Source organism: Glycine soja, chromosome 14 (assembly GCF_004193775.1).
Source record: "Glycine soja cultivar W05 chromosome 14, ASM419377v2, whole genome shotgun sequence".
NCBI lineage: Eukaryota > Viridiplantae > Streptophyta > Magnoliopsida > Fabales > Fabaceae > Glycine > Glycine soja.
Genome location: NC_041015.1, coordinates 197,499 through 212,739, shown reverse-complemented (window position 1 = coordinate 212,739; position 15,241 = coordinate 197,499). Strand labels below are relative to the sequence as shown.

Sequence of the window (15,241 nt, the reverse complement as noted above, 5' to 3'; positions counted from 1 at the left end):
GCAATTTGTATCATAAGATGAATCTCAAATGAATACAAATCTTACTATCCATTAACGAATTGGTGCAATAATCACACGATTCAACATTCATTATTTATCCTTCCTTACTTTTCTTTCACCAATTCTCATGAAAGAAATCGAAGAGCATATTAGCTTAAATTAATAAACGAAAAGGAATTGAAGGATAGCTTATCTTATGGATTATTCCACTACTCTATTTGTCACTCACTCATTCAATGCATGCACTCTAATTGGTTGTTTCATTTCTTCAATTCCATCTTCCAAAATAGAGGTTTCATAACCTCAGATATAACTTATAATTTTGTTTCATGAGACTAATGATTAAGTTGTTTTATCTATTTCTAATATAAAATTATTACATTTAAGTTCTAACACTATATATTATCTATGTTGTAAATATGCAAATAATTTAGGATTTCTCTTTCACAAAGGATTTCTCTTTTTCTTATAAATGTTCTAACTAACTGAATGCCCATTCCATCCAAATTCCACCTTATTTATCTAGCTAATCCACTCTAACAAAGTAAAAGTTCTATAGCATTATCTTGAGAATTTTTGCTTATGACCACCAAATAGAATTAGAAAACAACAAAATCGAATTCATAAAACATGGGTAATACAATAAAATTTATTTTTTAGTTTACAAATAATCAACTCATGAAGTAAATATAACTTTACCTTCATATATCGTGTCAGTAATCCATCTCTTTCCCGCCTAACGCCTACACTTTATTAGGATATGATTAGAACCATATATAAGCAAGGAGAGAAAAAAAAGTTTAAAATACAAAAGTACCAACAGCAGCTGAAAATAATTCATGATTATGCTTCAATGGAAAATGTTAGATATAAAGAATTATTGAGCATCAATTTAAAAGTAAAAGTTTAATCTACAAGGTGGAAACTTAAGAGTGATTTATACCCTTAACATGTTTGATGTTTCATTATGTGAGAGTCCTTTCAAGTTGAAGCATTGACAAATCACATAACATTCATGCGTAGTGCTGAAATTAAATCTCACCAAGCCAAAAAAGGACAACAAGGATCAAATTTGTAACCACTACATGGAGCCTTTGATATCATGTCAAAGACCAACTCAATCCTAAAAGCTTAAGGCTTATTAGATAGAGTAACAAGAATGATTTATAAGTCCAAGTAAACCCCTCATGCAAAAGAGCTTCGGGCTTGATTGCTTGAAGCGTAGACAAAGCAAAAGGGCCCATCATAGATGCATAAGAATAGGAGCATAAATGATCAACTTATTGACAACATGGTCATAAAGGCTATACCAATTTGAAACCCTACTACCCAAAAGCCTAAACTATAAGATGCAGGCTTAGCAGAAAACCAAAGTATACATGCCATAACTCACATGTACCTTCATTTCGCTCCGCAGAGGGCGGATTCAACTTCATGCACGGAAAGCAGTCAATCCTATTATCCTTGGCCCTCATAAAGTCTAATGTAACCAAAGCTACAAAAGCAGTAATTTGTAGAAGGAAGTCCAGTAGAACCGCCAAAGCTATAAAAAAGAAAATTAAGGAGTTAAGAAATCTTAAAACCACTTTTTAAAGGAGTCGTATATTTCACCCTCCTTTTTATGTGTATAGATGATGTCGATTCAGTTTTCTTTTGGTCCAAAGTACAGGGTGAGAAGAGAAAAATCTGTAACCTGCAATCATGGAGAAAACACGACATGCTGGCATAGAAACAAATGATCCTACAGCAAATGCTAGAATTTCTGATAAGCTGGCCAGTGTTATTGAAGGTCCAACTTCACCCATTGCATTGCTTATTTGTTCCTCTACTGGTAAACCTGAGGGTTGCCGTTTCACAGCATCTACGATTATACACATGTTATCAACACCAACCTGATAAAAAAAATGAAAATCCAAAAAAAAAAAGTGAAATCTAACCACACTTGCAGAAAAGTAAGCAGAAGAGTTATAAAAATTAATAAAACTTGAATTTAGAGAATGGCCCAAATTTAGAAGAAAGGTTCTGAATTATCTTAAGAAAGTAGCAGTCAGCATATATGATATTTATATACATCAAGAGAGCATTTACAAGACAAAAAAAAATGAATTTAAGCTATTTCCTATGGCACTATTGCTCAAAGGACATGAACCAAATATACCAATTCTTAATGTTTACTTTCCAACATTCTAATAATTATAATAACATTTGTTATCCTAGCGATTGTTGTTGGGCCTATTATGCCACCCGCTATTAGTCTGTTATCAGACCATCCGTAGATGTCCAGTCTTGCAAACTTCACGCTCAAGATGTTAGTCTTCAGCATGAGCGGTGTGTGTTGGAGATCCTACATCGACTAGTGATACAACCAAATTAAAGTATATAAGTGGGGGACATCCCTCACCTTACAAGCCAGTTTAGTAGTGTTGAGTTAGGCCCAAACTCAAATTCTACAAACATTATATTACTTGCTCCAAATTGTTGCATAGGAGTCATGCAACAAGCTTGTTTCATACGTAATTAACTCGAGGACTTCAAAGAATCTTGGTGAAAATGTTAACAGCTACTCACTGAAACAGTGAGATGAAAGAAGTGATCATTTCTCTAGGACGGCTCTTCTCCCTCACAAAATGAAAATCAACCTACAGGTGTTTTATTCTTTCATGAAACCTTGGATTTGAAGCTTTATGCAGGGAAGCTAGATTATCACACACAAGCTTCATGAATTGCCATTTACAAACACCTAACTCCTTAAGAAACTATTTTAGCTATACGAGTTCACACATTGCAACTGCCATTGCTTGATGTCAGCTTCTTCTTTCCCAAGATATCAGATTAACTCCAAAATGAAAGCAGTATCTTGAGGAAGAATGCCTAAAGGAGAACCTGCCGCCGGATCAGCATCGTCATAGTCATAGAGTAACCATCTTCCTATAGCTCTTTTATGTATCTAAGACCTGAACAGTGGCATCCTAGTACGAGTCACATGTAGGATGAAAGAATTGACTCAACAATGTCACATCAAAAGAAATATTTGACCTAGTTATTGGGAGAAAGTTCAGTTACCCAATCATTCTTCAATATTATTTAGGATCTGGTAATGGCTTCCTCTATCTTGGTAAAAGCTTTATGCTGGGAGCCATGGGTGTATTGATATGCTTATACTTGGTCATGCCAGCCTCCTCTAGAATATCCAAGGCATATTTCCTCAAGGAAATCCACATTGTGCAACTTCTATACCCAGAGAAAAGCTTGCCAACATCCTTAATCTGAAAAGGCTTGAACAAATTCTGCTTCGAGCATTCAATATGGAGGAGGATGCATCACATCTCTTCTTCCAATGCAGCAGCATACTCCCCCTGTGGTGGGAATCATTGAGATGCATCACATATTTATTGGTGATGACAATGTCCTTTATGCAACAATATGGAGGAGGATGCATCACATCTCTTCTTCCAATGCAGCAGCATACTCCCCCTGTGGTGGGAATCATTGAGATGGGTGGGAAAAAAGGCAGCTTTTCCACAGAACCCAATCGAACACTTTATGCAACACACCAACAGGAATGCCGGTAGCATTAAGGATACAAGATGGAAATGCTGGTGGATAGCCCTCACGTGGACCATTTGGCAACATAGAAACAAAGCAGTTTTTGACACGCAGATTTTTGACACAACCAAAGTAATGGATGCCGCACTTCTCCTATTATGGTCATGGCTCAAAGTTATGGAGAAGGACTTCACTATGCATTACAACCAATGGTCATCTCATCTGGGGGAGGTATTTGGGTAAATAGGAAAGAAGGGTAATGGCTAGGATTCTCTGTAGTAGATACACAACAGCTGTAATCTTGGCCTTGGGCTCAAATGGTATCTAATACTAATCTCTAGGATAGTATTGATACCATCTGTGTATAGTACTACTGTTTGTATTTTCAGTACCTCTTGTACTTTGCATATAATATAATTATCTATTTTTGCTGAGCAAAAAAAAAAAAGGAAATGGAATAATTGGCTTCACTTCTAGTCATGCCAAAGGCTTGTAATACAATACTAAAACATCCAGACCAAGTGCAAGGAGATTGCTTTTGACCATATACAAATTTGCGAAGCATGTAAACTTAGGCCAGACTCCCGCTGAGCAATAAAAGCAACGGGTTGTTCCATGTGTACTTCCTCCTATAAATCTCCATTAAGAAAGCTATTCTTGATGTCAAGTTGTTAAGGAGGCCAACAAAAATGACATCCACGGCTAGAAATAAAAGAACATAAGCAATTTTTTGCCACCAAAGAGAAAGTGTCAATGTAACCAAGGCAATAAGTCTGGGGATAGCCTTTAGCCACCAAATGAGCTTTCAAACACTCAACAAAAGCAACTTATTTGATGGTTATGAAATCAAATATTGTGTGGCTTTATATTGTAGGACAGACATCTCATCAACCTTTGTTTAGTGTTTAGCCTGTGATTGAGTGAATTTCCATTTCAAAAGATGTTATTTTCAATGAAAATCAGTTTCCTTATCCTACCCTCTTTTCCTCTCCTACTTCTAGTTCTACACCTACTGAGTTCATTTCAACCACCTTACCTATCATTGAGTTAGTTTCTCAAAAGATGTTTAATGAGACATTTTCTCCAGTGATCAAACCAGTGACTATTAGAGTGATTTTAACTCTTGCCATTACTCACAAGTGGCCCCTGCAGCAGTTGGATGTAAATAATGCCTTTCTTAATGGGCTGTTAGAGGAAGAAGTTTACATGACTCAACCTCCAGGGTTTGAGTCCTCTGATAAATCCCTTGTATGTAAACTGAATAAAGCGATTTATGGACTCAAACAAGCTCCTAAAGCTTGGTTTGAGAGACTTAAAGTCACTTTGTTGAAGTTTGGGTTCACTGACAACTTTAATGTGGAAAGAAGGGTCAGTGGTAGGGGGTTTATACTATTGGAAGGGGTATGGAGAAAAGAAGCACAGAAGGTGATTATAGTCAACATATATGCCTCTTGTGATTCTCAAAACAAGAGAATATTATGGGAATCTCTAAAACAGCTCAAGGATCTGAACCCACGGAGCCTATGGTGCCTGCTGGGAGACTTTAATAGTGTTAGGAATGTATCGAAAAGGGTGGGAGTATCACAGAGAGGGATGGATGATACACCCATCAATGAATTCAATGAATGGTTAGAGGATATTGAAGTTGTTGAGCCACCATGCATAGGGAGTAAATACACTTGGTTCAGACCAAATGGGACAGCCAGAAGCAAACTAGATAGAGCTTTTATTTCCTCAGAATGGCTCTCTAAATGACCAGCCAGTTCGCAACTTATTCTAGAAAGAAATTTCTCAAATCATTGTCCAGTGCTCTTCAAATCTAAAAATGTTGATTTGGGGCCCAAACCATTTAGGGTACTTGATTGCTGGCTCAAAAATAAGTCATTTGGGAAGATGGTTAATGAAAGCTGGACACAGACACAACAAAGGGGCTGGGGCGGCTATATACTCAAAGAAAAAATCAAATGCCTTAAGGAAAGAATGAAGCTATGGAACAAGTAGCAGTTTGGAGATACCTTCAAGAAGGATCAAAATATAGAGGCTGAGTTAAATAAGCTGGAAAATGACACAGCAGATAGACAGTTGACTCCCCATGAAAGTATGAACAGGAAGAGACTGCAGCAAGATCTGTGGACAGCAGCCCAGTCACATGAATCACTAATGAGACAAAAGGCTAGGTCTAGATGGATCAAAGAAGGCGACTGTAACTCCTGCTACTTCCACCTGCTGATCAATTCAAATCGCAGAACTAATGCAGTAAATGGAGTGTTCATCAATGGCTCCTGGGTTGAGGAACCAAGCAGAGTGAAAGAGGAAGTCCGCCGGTTTTTTCAGCAAAGATATCAAGAATCAATGCAAACTAGACCAACTCTAAATGGCATCAACTTCAACAACATCGGGCAACAAACAAACCAAATGCTGGTGGGTACCTTCACTGAGGAAGAAATAAGGAGAGCGGTATGGGAATGCAGTAGTGAAAAGAGCTCAGGCCCGGATGGACTTAATTTCAAGTTCATCAAGCAGTTTTGGCAGATCCTGAAACCTGATATCTTGCGCTTTCTAGATGAATTTCATGCTCACGGTACTTTCCCAAGGGGAGGCAATGCCTCATTTATTGCTTTGACACCTAAGATGCCTGACCCCCAATGCCTCATAGGATGTGTCTACAAGATAGTGGCTAAGGTGCTAGCCAACAGATTAAAGAGAATCATGCCAACAATTATTGATGAAAGACAATTTGCTTTTATAGCTAGAAGACATTTGCTACATAGTGCAGCCATTGCTAATGAAGTAGTGGAGGAAGCAAGGAGGGTTAAAAAGCCATGCCTGATATTCAAAGTTGACTTCGAACAGGCCTATGACTCAGTCTCGTGGGACTTCCTCTCTTATGTTCTAAGGAGAATGGGGTTCTGCGATAAATGGATTCATTGGATGGAAGGTTGCCTCAAATCTGCCTCAGTGTCGGTGTTGGTAAATGGCAGCCCCACATCAGAATTTGTCCCACAAAAAGGACTCAGACAAGGCGACCCACTAGCAGCCCTCTTATTCAACATTGCAGCGGAAGCCTTAACCGGACTCATGAGAGAAGCAGTAAAAAAGTTGTTCATTAAATTTCTAGTGGGGGTAAATAAGGTACCAGTTAGCATCCTACAATATGCCGACAATACCATATTTTTTGGGGAGGCCACCATGCAAAATGTTAAGATAATCAAATCGATCCTGAGGGCTTTTGAACTTGCATCCGGTCTTAAAATAAACTATGCAAAGAGTCGCTTTGGGACAGTGGGACAATCTGATCAGTGGAGAGTGCAGACTGCTGAGTACTTGAATTGCAGAATTCTGTCTATGCCATTCACATATTTGGGTATTCCAATTAGGGCTAACCCAAGGCGTAGTGAGCTGTGGGATCCGATCCTAAGAAAGAGTGACAGAAAACTAGCTAGATGGAAACAGAGACATTTATCATTTGGGGGACAAGTGACTCTTATAAGATCAATCCTAACATCTATCCCAATTTACTTTCTTTCTTTTTTCAGGATTCCAAATAAAGTGGTGGATAAGTTGGTCCAAATTCAAAGAAGGTTCCTATGGGGCGGAGGACTGGACCAAAAGAAAATTGCTTGGGTTAAATGGGAAACAATTTGTCTCTCAAAGGAAAAAGGTGGCTTGGGTATAAAAGACATCAGGACATTCAACAAAGCACTGCTGGGGAAGTGGAGGTGGAACATGATGCAGCAAAGTTCAAAACTTTGGGCTAGAATATTGGATTCGAAATATGGAGGGTGGCGATCATTAGCTGAGGGTAAACGAGTCAACAATGAATCCATATGGTGGCAGGATTTAATGAAGGTGACACACGAACATCAAATGAATAAAGTACTCCAACAAGAAACAACTTGGAAGGTGGGGTGTGGGGACAAAATCAGATTTTGGGAGGATAAATGGTCCGGAGAAGGGGAGGCACTAATGAGGAAATATCCAAGGCTATATCAAATATCCTGTCAACAACAACAGCTCGTTCAACAAGTGGGAAGCCATACAAACATAGCTTGGGAATGGAAATTTCAATGGAGAAGGCCTTTATTTGAAAATGAAGTGGACGCGGCAATCGGTTTTTTGGAAGAGACATCACGGATCCATATCCATCGACACATAGCAGATTGCTGGATATGGAAATCAGAACCCAATGGACACTACTCTACAAGGAGCGCATACCACTTGATGCAAGGTGAAGCAGCAGAGGAAAATATAGATTTTTTTTTTTTTGAACGGCCAAAATTATATTAAATATATAATAGAAGATACATAGTACCAGAGGTACTACAAGAAGCCACAGGAGGTAGGATCTCCTGGGACAGAAAAGTAATTAAAATTATCCAACATCCCAACAGAAACAATACAACCCAACCCAACAACACAAACACTACTTAAAAGTCAAAGCCATAGATGAGGACCATTGGTGAAAAGGAACAGTAAAATCCTTTTCCCACCCCCTCATCCAAGACCAAGAGAGGAAAATTGTATTATCCAGCAGCTTCGAGATGACAAAATATAGATGATGTGTTTGTGGAGATATGGAAGCTACAAATCCCAGCAAAAGCAGCCATCTTTGCCTGGAGACTAGTCAAAGACAGATTGTCAACTAAAGTCAATTTGAGAAGGAGACAAATACAGCTAAATGATTCATTGTGCCTTTTCTATAGAAATAAGGAGGAGGAAGCTTCCCATCTGTTCTTTAACTGCCCAAAAACACAACCCTATGGTGGGAATCCCTATCTTGGATCAACACATTGGGAGCATTTTCAGTCAACCCAAGGCAACATTTTATACAGCACCCAAATGGCTTACATGGAACGAAACAGTACATCAGATGGAAATGTTGGTGGGTTGCTTTGACTCTCACAATATGGTAGCACAAAAATCAGACTATCTTCTCAAATGAACCATTCAATGGAAGTAAGATGATGGAGGATGCAGTGTTCCTAGTATGGTCTTGGCTCAGAGAGCTGGAGAAAGGATTTACAGCGCATTATAACTACTGGTCTAGCAACCTACCAGCAGCTTTCTGCAACTAGGATAGACGGGTAGTTATTGACTAATGTAACAATGTATCTAGCTTGGATCATAACAGTGGATCTAGCATCTTACTTAGTTATAATCTTGTTTTTTTTTTTGCACAGCAAAAATCTGATAGTATTAAAAGATAATCAGTACTAGGAGTACTGAGGAGTAACAGAATATACACAGGCAGTACTCTGCCAGGCCCACCTACAAAGATATGACCACAAAAAGTGGATACCCATACAACAAAAGAAAAGGCCCTAGGACATTTCCTCCTTTAAGCTAGAAGACCATTGATTAAAATGACAATGGAAATCTTTCTCCATGCTGTTGATCCAAGACCAGGTGTGAAACACAGCTTCATCCATAATTTTTTCAGAGTTGAAATCCTGGTTGTGAAACACCAAGGCATTTCTATGCTTCCAAATAGACATGGATAGAGCTATCCAGAAAACTTCCCATCGCTTGTCTACATTGCTTTTCCCACTCCAAAGAGAGAATTGCAGAAAATGGCTTTTGTGTTCAATAGAGAAAGGACCCTCTCTATTAACCCATCTCAAACTCTCCCACCAAAGGTGTCTAGTTTTCCTACAAGAAAACAAGAGTACCTCTGGTACTTTCCCTTATATATATAAAAAGATATTTTCGCTGATCAAAGAAAAAAAAAAAACTGAAAGCAAATGTGACCCTTCTTTATTCATTTACAAGACTTGCTCTACCACTACCTACATTTTAGTATATGTAGATGATATTATTATCACTGGAAATTCATCTACACTCGTGCAAAAGTTAATTCATCTCTCAAGCAGCTGGGCTCTTTAGACTATTTTTTGGGGATTGAGGTTCATTCATTATCCAGTGGAGCACTTTTGATGACTCAGTCCAAGTACATTCGAGATCTGCTACAGAAAATCAATGTGCTAGAAGCAAAGCCCATTTCTTCTCCTATGAACTCTAGCTGCAGACTCTCCAACATGGCTCTGATTTACTGCAAGATCCCTCCTTTTACAGATCTGTTGTTGGAGCCTAGCAGTATGTTACAATCACTAAGAGGGAGCAATGGGAAGAGATTAAACTTCTCAAACCTTCCTTCCATGATGGCCCTTGGTGCATTGTCGGTGACTTTAATTCTATAAGACACCACAATGAGAGGATCAGCTCATCTCAGTCAATGGGGAGTTCTTCATGTATCTCTGAATTTAATTCTTGGATCTCGGATATGGATTTGGAGGAGGTCAGGTCAATAGGGAGGAACTTCACTTGGTATAGACCTAATGGGACTGCTATGAGTAGACTGGACAGATGTCTTCTATCTGATGAATGGCTATCCCAATGGCCAGATTCTACTCAATTCGTGCTTGATAGAGATTTCTCTGACCATTGCCCCATCCTCTTGAGGTCTACAACAGTGGATTGGGGGCCTAGACCTTTCAAAGTAATGGACTGGTGGTTGAAGGACAAAGATTTTCAGAAAATGGTGTCTCATAGATGGGGCAACTATCATCCTAGCGGTTGGGGTGGATATGCTTTAAAGCTGAAACTGAAGTTCATTAAGGGATGCATCAGACAGTGGAGCTTGCAAAATGGTGTTATCAATGTTTCTAAAATCCAGAATTTAAAGAAGGAGCTGAATGACTTGGAAGCTGGTAGCAGTACTGGAATTCTATCTCAAGCTGAGGTGGATTTAAAGAAATCTTTGCAGGAACAGCTTTGGAGTGCAGCTCTTGCCTATGAGTCCATGTTGAGGCAAAAATCAAGAGTCAAGTGGATAAGAGAAGGGGATAGAAACTCAGCTTATTTCCACAGGATGATCAACCACAGAAGGAGAATTAATGCAATTCAAGGTCTGCTCATTGCAGGTGAATGGGTCCAGGAGCCTACTAGAGTCAAGAATGCAGTTCTAAACCACTTTAAACATAGATTCTCAGAACAGAATCCTCAAAGGCCAACCCTGGATGGAGTCCACTTTCCTTCCCTTGGTCAAGAAGACAAGGACTACCTTACTGCTAGATTCGGTGAGGAGGAAATTAAAGCAGCAGTGTGGGCTTGTGGAGGAGATAAAAGCCCTGGTCCTGATGGCTTGAATTTCAATTTTATAAAGCAGTTTTGGGAGGTTTTAAAACCTGATTTTACAAGGTTCTTGGATGAATTTTATATCAATGGCAGATTCCCTAAAGGAAGTAATGCCTCTTTCATAGCCCTCATACCCAAGATCTCTAATCCGCAGTCCTTGCATGATTATAGACCCATCTCTCTTATAGGATGTGTCTATAAAATAGTGTCAAAAATCTTGGCTTCTCGGCTGGCTAGGGTTTTACCTCACCTTATAGATGAAAGGCAGACAGCTTTCCTCAAGGGGAGGCATATTCTTCATGGGGTGTTGATTGCTAACGAGGTTATTGTTGAAGCCAAGTATAAAAAAAATCCTTGCATGATCTTCAAGGTGGATTTTGAAAAAGCCTATGATACGGTCTCTTGGGGCTTCTTAAACTACATGATGATGAGGATGGGCTTTTCTGATAAATGGAGACAATGGATAGATGGATGCTTGTCTAGTGCAACCATATCTATTTTGGTTAACGGCAGTCCCACTTCAGAGTTTGTGCCTCAAAGAGGTTTAAGGCAGGGTGATCCCCTTGCCCCCTTTCTGTTTAACATTGCAGCTGAAGGACTTACTGGATTGATGAGGTCAGCAATCTCAAAAAACTTGTTCCACAGCTACCAAGTGGGGAGACAAAAGGAGGAGATAAATATTCTGCAATATGCAGATGATACGCTTTTTTTTGGAACTGCATCTATGGATAACATTAGAGTCCTGAAATCTGTCCTCAGAATTTTTGAGATGGTTTTTGGTCTCAAGATTAATTATTCCAAAAGCCAATTTGGGTGCATGGGAAAATCAGAGGCTTGGTGTAGGGAGGCAGCTCTCTTTCTCAACTGTGGTCAGCTAGAAATTCCCTTTTCCTACCTTGGTATACCAGTGGGAACATCTTCTAAAAGCTGGAATGTGTGGCACCCTATCATTAACAAGTTTGAGTTTAAACTTAGCAAATGGAAGCAGAAAAGCCTATCCATGGGAGGAAGGATAACTCTCATTAATTCTGTTTTAACAGCTCTTCCCATCTACATGCTGTCCTTCTTTAGAGTCCCTAAAAAAGTAGTGCACAAGCTAGTCTCAATTCAGAGAAATTTTCTTTGGGGAGGAGATTCTGAAGTGGCTAAGATTGCTTGGGTAAATTGGGATACTATTTGCCTCCCCAAGAACAGAGGGGGTCTTGGGATTAAAGACTTGACCAAGTTTAATGAAGCATTGCTTGGTAAATGGGGCTGCGACTTGGCAAATAATCAGGATCAGCTTTGGGCCAGAATATTAATGTCCAAATATGGAGGGTGGAATACTCTTTGCTGTGGTAGAAACAGAGCAGATTATTCTCCTTGGTGGAAGGATTTGAAAAATGTTTTCCAACCGCACCATAGAAACTGCATCTCCAATAATTTGAAGTGGAAGTTAGGTGATGGGAACACAATCAAGTTCTGGACAGACAAGTGGAGGGAAGAGGATGATCTAAGTCTTCAAGAAAAGTACCCAACTCTTTTTCAAGTGAGTACTCAGCAGAATCAGAATATCAACTCTATGGGCATCTTATCTGGTAGTAATTGGGAGTGGAAGATACAATGGAGGAGGCATTTCTTTGACCACGAAATTGACACCTTGGCAGCATTCATGGCTGACATTGAGGGTATCCAAATTCAACCTTTAACTCGGGATTTCCTCAGTTGGGGGGCTGATCCTGCTGGTTGTTACTCCACAAAGTCAGCTTACAACCTTCTTAAGGCTGAGGCCAGTTCTAATTCTGAAGACAGCAATTATAAGACCATTTGGAAATTGCAAATTCCCCCAAGAGCATCTGCTTTCTCTTGGAGAATCTTCAAGAATAGACTACCTACTAGGGATAATCTAAGGAGGAGGCATGTCGAGCTGCCCTCTTACAATTGCCCTCTTTGTGATCAGGAAGAGGAAACTGTTGGCCATATTATGTATTCTTGCAGGAAAACTTGTGTTCTTTGGTGGGAGATTTTGAGATGGGTTAATAGGATGGGTCCTTTCCCTCTTCAGCCTAATTGCCACTTTCTGCAATTCTCTCAGTGGAGTGGAAACAGCAATGTAGACAATCGGTGGAAAGCTCTTTGGATAGCTCTATCCATGACTATTTGGAAGCACAGAAATGCCTTGGTGTTTAATAACCAGAATTTCTGCACCGAAAAAGTCATGGACGAAGCTTTATTTAACACTTGGTCTTGGATCCACTGCATGGAGAAAGACTTTCACACACATTTCAATCAGTGGTCTTCTTGCTTAAAGGAGGAAATGTCTTAGGATTTTTTGTTGTTTGGGTAACCACATATTGTGGTTATTTATTATGTAGATGGGGATGGCAGATTTCTGCCTTGTATATTCTGTTATATTTCAGTACATCTAGTACTGACCCTATTAATATTATCAGATTTTTGCTGTGCAAAAAAAAAACTCACCCTGAACTCAGTTTTTCAGTTAACAAAGTATGTCAGTTTATGGCTTCTCCTCTTGAGTCTCACTGGACTGCTGTGAAAAGGATTTTGAGGTACCTTCAAGGTGCCCTTCATTCTGGACTTATTCTGTATCCTGCCTCTCTTAATAACCATCTTTCTCTCAGAGGCTTTTGTGACTCTGACTGGGCTTCAGAACCAGATGACAGAAGATCTACATCTGGTGAAGCTGTCTTTGTTGGTCCTAACCTGGTGTCTTGGTGGTCTAGAAAGCAAAAGGTGGTTTCTAGGTCCAGTACTGAAGCAGAGTATAGAAGTTTAGCTGCTGCCACAGCTAACATTCTCTGGATTCAGACTCTTCTCCAGGAACTTGCAGTTCCTCATTCTACACCTATCATGCTGTGTGACAATTCCAGTGCAGTGCAGCTAGCTCATAATCCAGTTCTCCATGCTAAAATTAAATATATGGAGTTGGATGTGTTTTTTGTCCAAGAAAAGGTTTTTACTAAGCAGCTGGTGATTTAGTATATACCTGGCCCAGACCAATGGGCAGATTTACTTAACAAGCCTTTGTCTTCTACTAGGTTCACATATTTGAGCTCCAAACTCAATGTAGCTGAGCTATAAGAATAACTAACCTTAGTTTTTCTACTGTAGTTAGTTAACTGTTAGCCTTAGTCAGTTGACAGTTATAACTTAATCTCAGCAGTATAAATACTGTTCTTGTAAGAGATTTCAGTGGCTTTGTATTTTCTTCTTCTGTCTATAATACAAGTCCTGATTCTCTCTCCTCTCTCTCTCTCTTTATATCTTCTCTACAGTATATACCTATGATCACTGTATATATAGTTGTAAATCGTTATCACTACCTTAGTCAGTTAGGCTAACTATCATAGTCTGTTATGAAAGTTGTGGGTTAGTTGGAGTTAGATACTGTAATTGGCTTCCTAGAGAAGTCCAACACTGGTGTATAAACAAGAATCTCTGGAAAGTGGAAACAGAGACTCAGTTTTGCAGTGTATCAAATATTCAGATCAATAGAAATCTCTCTCAGTTCTTCATTCAATCTGTTACAAAGTAGCTTTAACTATGGTCACCCCTAAATTGCAAGAGTCACGTAAAGGGCTACCTACAAAGGAATTGACTAGAAAAGCTGAGTGAAGCATCATAGTGTGGAGCCACCGTTTGTTTTTTTAGATTTTTCATTTTGAAAGAATTGATTTAGAAAACATCAAATTGTGTTTGAGTATTGACTTTAGAAGTTAGTTGAAAAGAATTGATCTTGTCTGGTTGGTAAAGTAGAATTGCTTTACGGAGTGTAGTTAAGACATAATTTGTGGTCTAACACCTAGAATCAATTATGCGCAACATAAAAGCTAAAAATTCAGGCTTCCCAGTATCAATTCTATGCATTGAGAGATTAATTCCATCCACTATCCAGCACAAAAATCATTCAAACAAGCATGGGTACAGTAAAAAGTTGAATTTGGTCCCATCCCCCCCCCCCCCCCCCCCCAAATCTCCCCCCGTAACATGATTCTGGAGGCAACCAAACAGGCACTTAGTCCAGTCAACCTTGCATAATACTTATATAAGATAAATATGGTATCTCTGATGGCAGTTCATAAAATTATCTTGAGAAGGATAAAAACAAAGACTTACAGCTAAAACCAGAAAAGGTATGACTTCCATTATGATTAGTGTCGATTTTACTCCAATAGCACTGAAAAATCCAACTGATCCAAGGACAGAAAGCATAACTAGCAAAACCCCCAAAAGACCAAGCAATACCTGGATAACATCAAATTGAAGAATGAGAAGTATTAGAGTAAATAGCCAGAGTTGAAGAGGCTACCCATAACATTTGAAAAAGTTAAAATTAATTTCTATCATATCTGCATCAACCACGTGAGAAAAGAATTGGAAAAAAAATAATGCAGTTGTTGATAAGCATGAAAACCTACACAAGAATTCAAGATAGAATGTACATTATTGGTCTTCTCATTAACAATGGTAAAAAATGGTCAACAACTTAAACCTGGTCCATATTTAAGAAGAAAAGGGAATTCTACTCTTCTACTCTAATAGTCCAATATTATTATTAGCC

At 39.0% G+C, this 15,241-nt stretch overlaps 1 protein-coding gene across 2 annotated transcripts in view; it reads right to left on the bottom strand.

Moving 5' to 3' along the window:
- The window catches only part of LOC114385390 (NPC intracellular cholesterol transporter 1-like), a 39,759-nt gene that overhangs the window by 8,885 nt on the left and 15,633 nt on the right, over nucleotides 1–15,241 (bottom strand). The window contains exons 19-22 of one of the 2 annotated variants that reach the window (XM_028345446.1): nucleotides 14,797–14,925; nucleotides 1,694–1,892; nucleotides 1,394–1,543; nucleotides 700–743 (exon numbers count right to left, since the gene is read on the bottom strand). In XM_028345446.1, coding sequence (XP_028201247.1) covers nucleotides 700–743; nucleotides 1,394–1,543; nucleotides 1,694–1,892; nucleotides 14,797–14,925 — 522 coding nt within the window. The remainder of the gene's footprint in view (nucleotides 1–699; nucleotides 744–1,393; nucleotides 1,544–1,693; nucleotides 1,893–14,796; nucleotides 14,926–15,241) is intronic. The other variant, XM_028345447.1, reaches the window with a different exon arrangement.